General features: G+C 37.4%; 1 protein-coding gene across 1 annotated transcript; it reads left to right on the top strand.

The window, feature by feature from the left end:
• The first annotated feature begins 535 nt into the window (after positions 1 to 535).
• Positions 536 to 4,702, top strand: LOC132176544 (proline-rich receptor-like protein kinase PERK10). The gene is made up of 4 exons (XM_059588784.2): positions 536 to 1,276; positions 2,148 to 2,408; positions 2,536 to 3,414; positions 3,748 to 4,702. Exons 1-4 carry the CDS (start codon positions 847 to 849, stop codon positions 4,227 to 4,229), a joined length of 2,052 nt encoding a protein of 683 aa, XP_059444767.2. The 5' UTR covers positions 536 to 846; the 3' UTR covers positions 4,230 to 4,702.
• Positions 4,703 to 13,169: the final 8,467 nt, after the last annotated feature.

Below are 13,169 nucleotides of genomic sequence, written 5' to 3'. Positions count from 1 at the left end.
ATCGTTATTTTGAAATCGTACATTTTGAAAACGCATAACCAAACGTACATCACATCACGAAAAAGACAATCTATAAGTTGAATGAAAATGTCTTAAAATTATGCATAGGCATAAATTTAAGCCATTGAATAGGAACAAATAAACAAGTGAATCCATTAAAAAAAAGGAAAGAGTGAATATTGAATCATTGCCAATATAGTCGGCCATCGTAAATGTTGAATTCGAAAGTGTTGTAAGCTAAAAACTAACGGATAAGAGTTTACCCAAATCAATATCAACAAACTATAACATCAATAATTAAGTTTTAGCATAAAGTTTTGCTACTCCCCATCACTATCAATCAATCCCATGTGAATGACTCATATTGTCATACTGGAGGCCATGGATGGATCCCATTTCTTGAGCACTAATTTAAATATCAAAGCAGCAAGTCATTATCGGGTAGGACCCGGGTGCACGGTGCACCACAGCGCCATCATCCTTTTTTTAAACGCAGACTTGATCTAATGCGCCAAAATAGTCGCAGCAATCACAGCCAACTGTCATGCTTAAACTTTTCTCCCACTGTCTCATCCCGAATCCAAATGTGAACATCAACATAAATCTGTAGTAAAAGTCTCATCTCCGTTTGAAAAACATTTACGTACTCTTTCTTTCTTCCTTCTCCTTTGCCTTTCATCCCAACAGAGTACAAAAATTCTTGATAGAGAAATTAACACAGGGGGAGGAGAAACACTGTCAGTTTTACTGTCGTAAAACACGCAGAACAATTGTGGGTTTTTCTCGGTGAAGGCTGAAAAGAGCTAGGATTTCAGGGGAGGAGAAAGTTTTGATGCAACAGGGGAAATGGGTTTCCTTCACTTTCTCGTTTCTCTGCTTCTTTTGCTCGCATTTTTCACTCCACGACCTGTTTACGGAAATGCGGAGCTGAGAGCTCTCCTGGAGTTGAAGTCCTCGCTCGACCCGGAGAACAAGTTTTTGAATTCGTGGACCGCCGAGGGTGATCCATGTGGTGGTTCATTTGAGGGCGTGGCATGCAACGAGCACCGCAAAGTCGCTAACATTTCTTTGCAGGGAAAGGGTCTCTCAGGGAAGGTCTCAGGAGCAGTGGCTGAGCTGAAATGCTTGTCGGGGTTGTACTTGCACTACAACAACTTGTCCGGAGAGATACCCAAAGAGATATCCAATCTGACTGAGCTGACTGATCTTTATCTCAATGTGAATCGTCTATCTGGTAGTATACCTCCTGAGATAGGGAACATGGACAGTCTTCAAGGTTAGTGGATAGTTTTATGGAAAAAAAAAAATGTTTTCACTTTCGCTCAAGAATTTTTGCCTTTTGTTTTCTTGTTTTCTGATGCTCTTGTGCATTTCTGTGCTACTATTAGTGTGCCATAATCTATGTAAACTGTATTTGTATTTCTTTCCTTCATCTTTTTCGGGGTAAGTTTTGATCTATATGTTATATGGGCTTTTGTAATTCAGGGGCACATAGATGGCTTTGAGCTAAAAGCTGAATTAGTATAATTGAGCTTCAATTATGCTTGCAAATCCAAGTTTTTACTTTTTCTAAATTGTTATTGGTTTGGCGTTCTTTGCTGAGAAAACTGAGGGAAGGAAGAGAAGGATATGAAATTTTAAAATCTGGATTGAAGTTGTTAGGTTACCAGAAAATGAAAAAATTGCCTTTTCTGGGGTAAATGTGGTGTGGAATTCTGACTAGTTTCCTTTCGGGGTGGGGGCTATTTCGTCTTAAATTATTCATTTGCTTGTCTTTAATTTGATCAAGTTGGGTGGTAATTGCTCAGTGGCTAAATGCAATGGAGAGAAGCTTTAACTTTGCTTGTTATTACCTGCGTCCGGCCTCCTTTAATTCATATTTTTTTCAGAGAGGCAAATGTGCGAAAGCGAAGAACAGAGTTTGATTTGCGTCTTTGATGTTGTTTTTGTTCATAAATTGTGATATTTATGTTTGAAATTTGCCTTTCTTTTATATCTTTCCTTCATCTTTTTTTCCCAATTTTCTCAGCAGAATGGGCATTGTTTTGCCAAGTTATCATAAAAAAATGGAATAAAAGATCTATAGTTTCGGACTTTTGTCCTTTAAACTCTGCTTAATTCGAAAATTTTCTTTGTTTTTTTTGTAGTTTTACAGCTATGTTGTAACCAGCTGACGGGAAATGTTACTACACTGATGGGTTCCTTGAAGAGGCTAACTGTTCTTGCTTTGCAATATAACAAACTACAGGGGGAAATTCCTTCTAGTTTAGGGAACTTGAGGATGCTAAGAAGGCTTGACTTGAGCTTTAATGGCTTCTCTGGTAGAATTCCTGCAAAACTGGCTGATATCCCACAGTTACAAGTTCTAGATGTGCGAAACAATTCTCTCTCTGGGGTTGTCCCTTCTGGTATGTCTATTTCTTCCATCCTTGATTTTTTTTTACCACAAAAGATTGTTATTTGGTAATTTTTCGTTCGTAATTCTTGCTGTGCAATCAATATACTGATTATAATTTTTGATAAATGAAAATGAAGCTTTCAGGAAATTGAATGAAGGGTTCCAGTGTGGGAACAATCCAGGTTTATGTGGAGTTGGGATTTCTGCATTGAGAGCCTGCGGTGCATTTGATATCGACAAAGTGAATGTGGATCAACTTGAACCTGTTGCACCACACACAAAAAATACTGCCTCAATAGCCAACCCCGAGTCTGCAAATTTCCATGCTTATTGCAACCAAACCCATTGCTCAAAGTCAACAAGATTGCCACGAGCTGCAGTTGTTGCAGTAGTTATCACAGTCACTGTCATACTGACAGGGACTATATTTGTGGCCATTATTTGGTTCCGCCGGCGGAAACAAAAGATTGGGACTACATCTGATTCTTCTGATGCTCAACATAGCACTGACCAGGCTAAGGAGTTCTATAGGAAAAGTGCCTCTCCACTTGTAAGTCTTGAGTACTCGAGTGGATGGGACCCTTTTGCTGATGGTCGAAACGGCATTGGATCTGCTCAGGATTATCTTAATTACTTTAGATTCAACATGGAAGAGGTTGAGTCTGCAACTCAGCACTTTTCTGAGGTGAATTTATTGGGAAAGAGCAATTTCTCAGCCGTGTACAAAGGAGTTCTAAGAGATGGTTCTCTTGTAGCTATTCGGAGCATTAATGTTACCAGATGTAAGTCTGAGGAAGCTGAGTTTGTGAAGGGGTTGAACTTATTAACCTCACTGAGACATGAAAACCTGGTTAAGTTGAGAGGTTTCTGTTGCTCAACGAGCAGGGGTGAATGTTTTCTTGTATATGATTTTGCTCCAAATGGGAAACTGTCTCGCTATCTTGATTTAGAAGATGGAAGCAACCAAGTTCTTGATTGGTCCAACAGGGTTTCTGTTCTCATTGGCATTGCAAAAGGTCGGTAATTCCTATGGATTGCATCATTTTATTTAATTTCATTTTCTCGAATCCTTCACAGTGATGCTGCATTGAATCAGCATGCTGATTGGTGGGTATCTTCTAGTCTAAGGAAATAAACAAATTACTGTCGGATATGTTGTGAACACATTGTGATATTTATATGTTAGTTATAGTTTAGTTAATATTAGGTTGTTCTCACCCTTGAAACTTGATTTTTATTTATGCTTAGTTTAAGAAAAATAAAATGAACTGACATAATCTATCTGGGATTACAAGATGTTAAAATATACAGTTGGCTTGTTTTGATATTGGCTCTGCTTTTCCAACCAGGTATTGGGTATTTACATAGCAGCAAAGAAAACAAGCCTGCCATAATTCACCAAAGCATATCTGTTGAGAAGATTGTCATTGACCAGCAGTTCAATCCACTAATTTCGGATGCCGGCCTTCCTAAGCTTCTTGCTGATGACATTGTCTTCTCAGCTCTTAAAATGAGTGCTGCCATGGGATATCTAGCTCCTGAGTACATTACCACTGGTCGTTTCACTGAGAAGAGTGACATATATGCGTTTGGAGTAATTATCCTCCAAGTTCTTTCTGGGAAGCGGAAACTCACCCACTCAATGCAATTGGGAGCTGAATCTTGTAGATTTCAAGATTTCATCGACACAAATCTGAAGGGGAAATTCTCTGAATCTGAGGCAGCTAAGCTGGCAGAAGTTGCACTGATGTGCACCCATGAGCTTCCTGACCACAGGCCAAACATTGACGCCATAATTAAGGAGCTAAGCAGTTCTAGTGACAGTTCTTGATGGCGTACCTCTGTCTATCTTGTGAGACTAATGATAGTGACCTGATGATGGAGCCCCGTCAATATACACGAATTTGGCTTAGGTGCTATAAAAAAAATTACAGTGTATATGGAGAGCAAGATATTTTGGGAAAGGAGAGTACCCTGTGATTACTTGTAAGAAGACATTTCTAACTCTGCGAGGATGAATAGGAAGAACCTCCTGATTATTTGAAGTGATACATTTGCAACCACCGCATTCTTTTACATCAGCAACGGCAACCAGCTATGTGACTTAAAAGAGATTTATCAAGCTTTTCTCTGTGTATGTGGTGTTGGCTAGGTTTCCTGTAACAACCTCAAAATTTCTCCAACACTTTACCTTCTTGAGGTGCATGTTCCTTATCCAAGAAACTATGCTCCATTAACTTGTACCATCCTCTTCTTTTCTTTTTTCTTTTAGTTGTATTAGATAAAACTTGTCTGTTTTTTCCCCTCCCGAAAGCTTTTGGCAGGTTTCAAGATGGAGACAAAGCATGCATTGGAGGCTTGATGACCCCTCCTATATCCCTCTGCATACTAAAATAGGTATGCAGAGGGGTATAGGAGCTTATCTCTTCATAGGATGCTAAACAAATTCTTACTGGATAGAAGTTTTAAACAAACAATAACCTGATTTAATAAAGCTCTAGAGTTAAATGCTTTTGAGTTTGAAGGGATTCGAACATTAATCTAATCTCTAAGGTTAATTTGAGTAGCCATAGTGACGCCGGGCAGAATTAAGATTGTTCTGACAGCATATGATAGCAACTGAAACTAATAATTGAAGTTGAAAAAGAAATTTAGGAAGAGAGAGAATAATAAATAGAGAAGAGAAATACCCTAATTGTCTCAAATAAGCAAATAGAGAAATAAATTTGAAAAATTAAAATTTAATTGATACTTCAAAACTTAATTTACAGTAATACAGACCTACCTTTATAAAGGCTAGGGTTTCAGTATTCTCCAAGCAAAATACTCCTGGAAAAAAAAAATACAAAAATATCCCTAAACTTGGGAGCAAAGTAAAATACTTGTAGACAAAGAAATAATATATTATTCTAAAAATAATATTCAAATATTACACCTAATTCTTTTCATGCTTGTGCTGCTTTTATTTTGTCAATATATTCCAATTTACTTTCAGATTCTCATGCATCACATAGCCATTTGAGCAACCGACATATTCTTTTGTTGAGCATTAGATCTACAAGGAATTAAATAGAATCGAAAATTAAATGGAAAAGAATGTGCAGGAAGGACCAAAATACAGAGAAGCATGGACGTTCTCCACCCTTAGGCATTCTTTCCATCTCCCTTCTCTAAAGCTAAGTGTTTTTGTTATATTAATGTAAAACAGGATTACTGCAACAATTTTCTTCCTTTTTCTTTAAAAAATTCCCCCCGAAAAAAAAAAAAAAAAAAAAAAGAACTACAAAGGGAAACATTCACTTTCATTGCCAGTATAATAGCGAGGACAAGAAGAAGAGAGTAGGATTGATAAGAGTCCAAAGTTGTATTGTTTTCCTATGTGAACAAGCATGTTATGGGCTTGTATTTGAGATTGTGCAAGACGTGTTTGGTAACGTGTAATGGGTTTATGGCTAGGAAAGGCAGCAGGGTGTGCACTGCTAAACTTACCTATGATGAATGATAATTAGGGTATTCGAGGTACCCCAGCCTCCCAATCAACTCAAGAGTTGAATACTAATAATATTTGCTTACTTCTTATTGAGTATATATGCGTTTATATAAGCAATTACATAAGAAATTAGACTTGAATTGGGAAACCCAATTCCTAGACGTACTAGGATTATAAATCACTTATTAATCCTACTAGGAATCTTGCTTTATGAGCAAAGAATCCTAATCCTACGAAGATATTTAAACGTCTCTTATCTAATAAGAATCCTAAGTCTTCTTTATGGCTCTTCAAGGTCAACTGATGTGCAAATATCTACCTAAATTAATAGGTAAATAATTATATGTTTTACCTGCAAGTGCACAAGGTCAACATAGTAGTATATGGTGCAAGTACATGATCATTTCCACGAGGATTGCTGAATTTCCGTTTAAAAATAAATTCCTTAAGAAAAATAGTGATTGAGTTGATAATAATAAAAAGGTAGGGCTTTGATATCCACCACTAATTTTATTCAACTAATATAACAATATGCCAATGCTTCAATTATATTATGAATACCTAATATTTGCCAACCTAAGGGCATGGATGTATACTCCTTAAGCTATTGATTTCCTTAAGCAACGAGTTAGGCATGGGTGTATACTCTAACTCTTTTCTTTCCTAAAGGATTTAGCATGGTATATACTAAGTTGTTCTTTAGAAAAGCATATGTTCTATGGAAATCGACAAACATACGAGGCCTAGGGCATGGGTGTATACTCCCGGTTCCCCATGTTGATTAACTCAAGAATCGCAGTGTGGATTCCTTTGTTACTTAAGTTAAACCCAGGACTCGGTCATCCAAATTGATCTAACTAACTAGTCTATACCACATGCATATGTTGATCAGGCACACACATATGAGGAATTCATGCAAGCAGGTATTAATCAAGTTAAATAGCACAACAAGATCATCACAAAGGCGCCAATATTGAAATATTACTTGAACATAACTAGGGGTTCAATCTAGTCCTACTAAATAAATTAGCTACACATAAAATTAATGTTAAACATCTTCATAAAAGAAAAGAAAAGAATAAACCCGAGACTTGAACTTCAAGAGCTCCTCCTCTTCTCCTTACCAAGCATCTCAATTCTAGAGGCTTAAGGGTCTATTATAGGTTTTAGAAGTCCTAGACAAAGTAGTAAACCTAGGGATTTCGTAGGGTTTTGAGACCTATTACAATTGGGAGTTGGAAAACCCTAATATGGAAAGAGTGACACTTTAGCCGCCACTTGATGTATCTCATGCGCACGGGTGCGATCGATCGCAGCCCGTGTGTGCTCGATCGCAGGTCTGCGATCGATCCATCTTCTGGCATGCGCTCGATCGCTCCTGGCCTACTTTGTGCTGTGTCCTCTCGGGTACTGTGCTCGATCGCAGGTATCCTGCGATTGATCGCAGTGTCAGGGAGCTCCAATTTTCTCCATCTTCTCTCTTTGAGCCCAAATCACCTAGTTTTACTTCATTTTCTTCCAAAAGCCTGTAAAAGTATGAAAAACACAAAAAGAATTAAAATGGTCTAATTAACTAAAACCAAAGGATTTAAACATGCAAGTTAAGGGCTGAAAATATGAATATTTTAGCACTTATCACACCCCCAAACTTACATATTGCTAGTCCCTTAACAATACAAAACTAACAACAGGAATGGAAAAAAAAAACATAAGACAAAAGATAAATCCATCTTTCGTGGGATGTACGATTGCATTTAGCGTATGCAACAAGCCTTTTAAGCCCCTATGAATTCCCTGGTGGACGAGTGAAGTCTCGTGAGGGTTTTCCAGAAATGTTACCCACAAACATCATGCACAGTTCATGTTATTCCAAAAATTTAAGCATCACTTCAAGATTATGATTTTTATTCATTAGCAAGTTTAAAAAGATGAACTCCATCTTCACAATGAATTGGAATCTCAAAGTTCAATTACTTACAAAGGACATGCTAAAACATCACAAGTTTGAAACCAGTGTAAAGTGAACTAGCACAAAATTATGAGGCTTCCAAATCTTTCCAATATGCAATGTCTCCTTATCTCAGAATTCACTGAAATTCCCATTAATGACGCAATGGCATATTTCTTTTTTTTTTTTTTTCTTTTTTCTTTTTTTTTTGGTCAGGTTGTGCAATGTTGGTTCCCTTAAGCTTTCTAATTGACCCATGTAGCGAGTGTTAAGTCAATGACTCCCAAACCAGATGGTTTTAGGGCATTAGGTGTAAAGACATCCCTAAGGACCTATTAACTCGAGTAAAAAAGGCTACAAAACCAACTAACCATGACATTGATCAAATCCAAATTTTTCACCTTTTAACGTGAACACTCAATGCTTTGAAACAAGAGGTCCAGTTACTCAGTGAAAAGCCATCAATGATCATTTATTTCACATATTTTTGTATATATATATATATATTTTTATCACTGTATATGCCATAGTGTTAGGGCTGGCAATTTTGACACGACCCGCGAACCCGACACGAAATTAGCGGGTTTGGGTTTACCTTAAACGGGTTTGGGTCATAAACGGGTCGACCCGTTTATGACCCGTTTAGGAGTGCCTGGCGGGTCGTGTCACGGGTCGACCCGCGGGTGACCCGCCAGACCCGTTTGTTCTTTTTTTTTTTTTTTTTTTTTTTTTTTTAACCTAAAAGAATTAAAGTAAAAAACCTAAAAGGCTAAAAACGATTCCCATTCGGTGCAGCCCCTGCCCAGACCGCGAGAAGAAACCCATAGGCCTCCCGCCTCCCTCTCGGCCTCACGAGTCCCCTCACTGAGCTCACCGCCCAGGCGCCCACGCCCACCGCCCACCGCCCACGCCACTGCCGGTTAGGCCATAACCCATACCCATTCCTCCCTCTCGGCCTCACGAGTCACGGCCCTCCCCTCACTGAGCTCACCGCCCACGCCCACGCCCACGCCCACGCCCACCGCCCACGCCACTGCCGGTCTCTCTCTCTCTCGCCGCTCCTCCACTTTCAGTCATCAGACTCCTCTACCGCCGCTCTCTCTTCCGCCGATGTCGCATCCGGTATGTTACCTATCTCTCTTTTCAATCTCTTGCTCTCTCAAATCTGAATATCTGCTCTGATTTTGTGGATTGTTGATGTAAATGATAGTGGCATCTTGTTTATCTGTGCTTTGATTTCTTTTTTTTTAGCTTTATTGTTGATAATGCGGCATGGGTCAGCTTATATCTGCTCCCGGCATGTCTATTTTTAGCTTTGTTTAAACTGAAAGTGGTGGAAATTTGCTCTCTCAACCCTGACTAACGATTAACATACAAAGAAGCATACCTTGATCTATCCATTTGCTTAGATTACCTTCCCATCCTGCATTAAGAGTTCTAACTAAACATTTTTCTAGTCAATATCAATTGACATCTGCAAAAGGAGTTCTCTGAAGCATAGGTGTTTGGTAGATCCCAAGGAGTGAGGACTACTTGATATGGCAAACTGAAACTGAAACATCCAAACTATGCCTTAACTTTGTCTTGCTCGCAAGCTCACACAAGCACAAGGCTCAGACTCCTCCAACCGTTATTGTTTTTCAGCTTCCTCGCTTTAATTTGGTCCCCCATTCAAAAGGATATGTTTTTTACAGAGATGCTGCCGGATTTTATTTTTATTTTCCTAATTTCCTGTTTACATTCTTTCTTCTTTAAACCCTGCCAACTCAACAACAAATTCATTTTTTTTAAAAAAAAAAATCTACATCATCAATTGATAATTATTCGCATATTTGGAAGTGGGTATTAACAATTTTCCCTATTTTTCCTTCAAACATTATGATCAATACAGATATAGAAGAAACATGAATGAAGCCATAGCTGAAAATGGACTTTTGACTTCCGAGCTGATTGAGCTGTTTGCAGCCCTATGACTTAAAGCCAAGCATATATTGTACCAATTTGCTTGTTAAAATGTGCATTTCTGATATTAGTTATTATTATTTATTTTTTTCCTTGTTTTGTTTCAATGTTGAGGGTCAAGTACATTTTGCAGTTCGTAAAACTTACAAAAAATGTCGTGTTATTCACTCTAATTTCCGTAGCTTCTTGGACATCCTAAAGGATAAAGATTGCACCCACAGGGCACTCAAGTCCTTTCAAATCTCTTCCTATCCTATAATGGAGAAATAGAGGAGCTTCAAGTAAGAGAGCCTACCAAATAATCTTTTATTAGGCACTTTTCTGCTTGGCTTCGGATATTTGATATGCTTTCACCATGCTAAACACAATTTGACAACAAACCATATGTTTGATGAATGACAAAGAATTAATGCCTACTTAATTCTAGTTTTGTGATAGCATTACTAAATTTGGTTTGATTCTTACTTTTGAACTTATCTTTAACTAACTTACTAACGATTATGTGTGTAGGTGATTAACGAAGATTCGGTTGTATTCGATGATGATGTGGTTGAAATAAATACAATAGGAGATGAAGATCCTTCTGTTCATACGAATCCGATGACGAACAAAAGGGTCCAGAAGAAGCGTAAGAGGACCTCATTAGTTTGGACCCATTTTGATGAAATTCGTTCTAAAGATGCAAATGACTCAAGGATATGGGCAAAATGCAAGTTTTGTGATCATAAATATATAGCTAACAGTTCACATGGAACTGGAAATCTGCAGAAGCATATGAAGACTTGTGGGGGGAAAAATGATCATGATATTCAGCAATTGCTCCTATCTAGAGATCAAGGAACTCTGTCAGTAAGTACCTCAAAATTTGATCCTAAAAGATATAGAGAATTGTTGGTTGCTACGATTATTAAGCATGACTTGCCATTTTCATATGTTGAATATGATGGTGTAAGAGAGCTGCATAGATACTTGCGTAGTGATGTACCATTAATCTCTAGAAATACTGCTAAGGCAGAATTGGTTAAGATGCATATGTTGGAGAAACAAAAGGTTAAGTCTTTGTTAACTGGTTGTCCTGGGAGGATTAGTTTTACATCTGATTTGTGGACTTCTTTGAAAACTGATGGATATATTTGCCTCACTGCTCATTTTATTGACAAAAATTGGGTATTATCTAAAAGGGTGATAAGTTTTTCATTTATGCCCCCACCACATAATGGTGATTCTTTGGCTGACAAGATAGATAGTTTGCTACAAGAGTGGGGGATTGATAAAAATGTTTTCTCTATAACATTAGATAATGCTTCTGCAAATGATGGTTGTGTTGAGAAACTGAAACAAAAATTAAACATGGGGAAAGCCCTTCTTTGTGAAGTTGAGTTGTTTCATATGCGTTGTTGTGCCCATATTCTTAATTTGATTGTGCAAGATGGATTGAAAGAGATCGTTGATGCTATCCAAAATATTCGAGATAGTGTTAAGTATTTTAGAGGATCACAAGTGAGAAAACAAAGTTTTCTTCATGCTGTCAATCAAATGTCATTGGAGAGTAACAAGGGGTTAAGACAAGATGTGCCAACCAGATGGAATTCGACATATCTTATGCTTGAGAGTGCTATTCACTATAGGCGTGCTTTTGCTTATTTGGAGATGACTGATAAAAATTATAAATTTTGTCCTAGTTCACTTGAGTGGGAAAGGGTGATTGATATCAGTACTTTTTTGGGCTGCTTTTATCGTGCTACATGTGCTTTTTCTGGTACCAAATATCCCACAGCCAATTTATATTTTCCTGTAGTTGCATTGATTTATGTGAACTTGAGGCAAGAAGTGGGCGGAGATGGGTATAAGAGATTAATGGCAAATCAAATGCTCGCCAAATTTGAGAAATATTGGTCAGAATTTAATGTAGCATTGGCCATTGCAGTTGTCTTGGATCCTCGTTACAAGCTTCGCCTTGTAAAGTACTACTATACGAAGATTTATGGAGCTGATTCTGTAGAGTATAATAATGTTTTTAACAAGTTAATCAAACTTTTTATGGAGTATAGTACTCCTACAACTTCAAGCTCCACAGTCGTTTGGCCACAAGAAGACCCAGATTGGGAAAAGGTAAATAATATCATAAGCTTCTTAGCTCGTTAGTAACTTACTAACTTAGTATATTATATATATACTCATAATCACTTACTAATTTTATGTTTATATTCTCTCTGTTCATATAGGAATTTCTAGCATTTGATGGAGTCGATTCTGATGCAAACAAGACTCAATTAGAACTTTATTTGGATGAGCCCAAGTATGTGGAAAAGAATGCGACATTTGATATCCTTTCATTTTGGAAAGGAAATGAATTTCGTTATCCTGAAGTAGCTGCCATGGCTCGTGATATTTTGGGTATTCCTATTTCGACTGTTGCTTCAGAATCCACATTTAGTGTTGGTGGACGTGTGATTGATCAGTATAGGAGTTCACTTAAACCTGATATTGTTGAGGCATTAATTTGTACTAGAGATTGGTTATATGGAGAGCAAGGTAATATACTAATATTAGTTATTTGCATATTTAATTTTTTTCATTTACTTGTATTTTTTTTATCTTACTTTAATGACATTAATTTCTCTTATTTTTTGATATATAACAAGCTTTAATGACGGTGGATAACGAAGAAGAGGATGCTCTGACATTGGATAGTATCAGTTCCTGTGAGATTTCAAGTTCATCTGGACTTGGAGCATGTTAAAATGAGCATATTGGTGGATCATTCAACTATGCAAGAGTGGACAACAAGTCAACAAGTGGCAAAAATGAAAACTCATTTTGTATTTGTAAACTTGTAATGATGTAGTTTTTTTTATTTTTTATTTTTTATTTTTTGATTAGACAATTGTGTTAAGCCCAGAGCTGGTAACATCATTGAACCAGGAAAGCTATATACATTTGGTGCTGGAGATAAAGGGCAGCTGGGCATAGAGCTTGTTGCCAACCAGACCGAAAGGGGAAGCCCAGAGCTGGTTGATATTGATCTCAACTAGCTGTTACTTAGCTTTACCTGCCTCTCTACTTGCACCACATATGCTTTACCTCTAATTTATCATCATCACATTATCTGATTATCAGCATTTGGTGTTTAGATTTCCTTGTTTATTTTGTACATAGAAACAAAGAAAAAAAAAATTGTGAAGGTTCAAGCTAGGTACACAGGGAGTCAGGGACGTGGGTTGTTGATATCTGAAAAATTGGCTTGCACTTAGGCTTCAAGTACTAAGTAGTTAATAGTTGATACATTTGTCAAGGTTCATTATAACCTATTTTATCTCTAAAGCATATTAACTTATAACTATTAAATGATTTGGTGTGGTTAGCCTGCT

This window comes from Corylus avellana, chromosome 3 (genome assembly GCF_965113065.1).
Source record: "Corylus avellana chromosome 3, dhCorAvel1.hap1.2, whole genome shotgun sequence".
NCBI lineage: Eukaryota > Viridiplantae > Streptophyta > Magnoliopsida > Fagales > Betulaceae > Corylus > Corylus avellana.
Note: the sequence above shows the minus strand (reverse complement) of the source record. Positions and strands in the feature narration are given on the sequence as shown.

Bases quoted from the DNA above. Each gene is read 5' to 3' on its own strand.
- LOC132176544 (XM_059588784.2), top strand. From the start codon at position 847: ATGGGTTTCCTTCACTTTCTCGTTTCTCTGCTTCTTTTGCTCGCATTT. The intron at 1,277-2,147 runs GTTAGTGGATAG...TTTTTTTTGTAG, and splicing joins GAACATGGACAGTCTTCAAG to TTTTACAGCTATGTTGTAAC. The intron at 2,409-2,535 runs GTATGTCTATTT...ATGAAAATGAAG, and splicing joins CTCTGGGGTTGTCCCTTCTG to CTTTCAGGAAATTGAATGAA.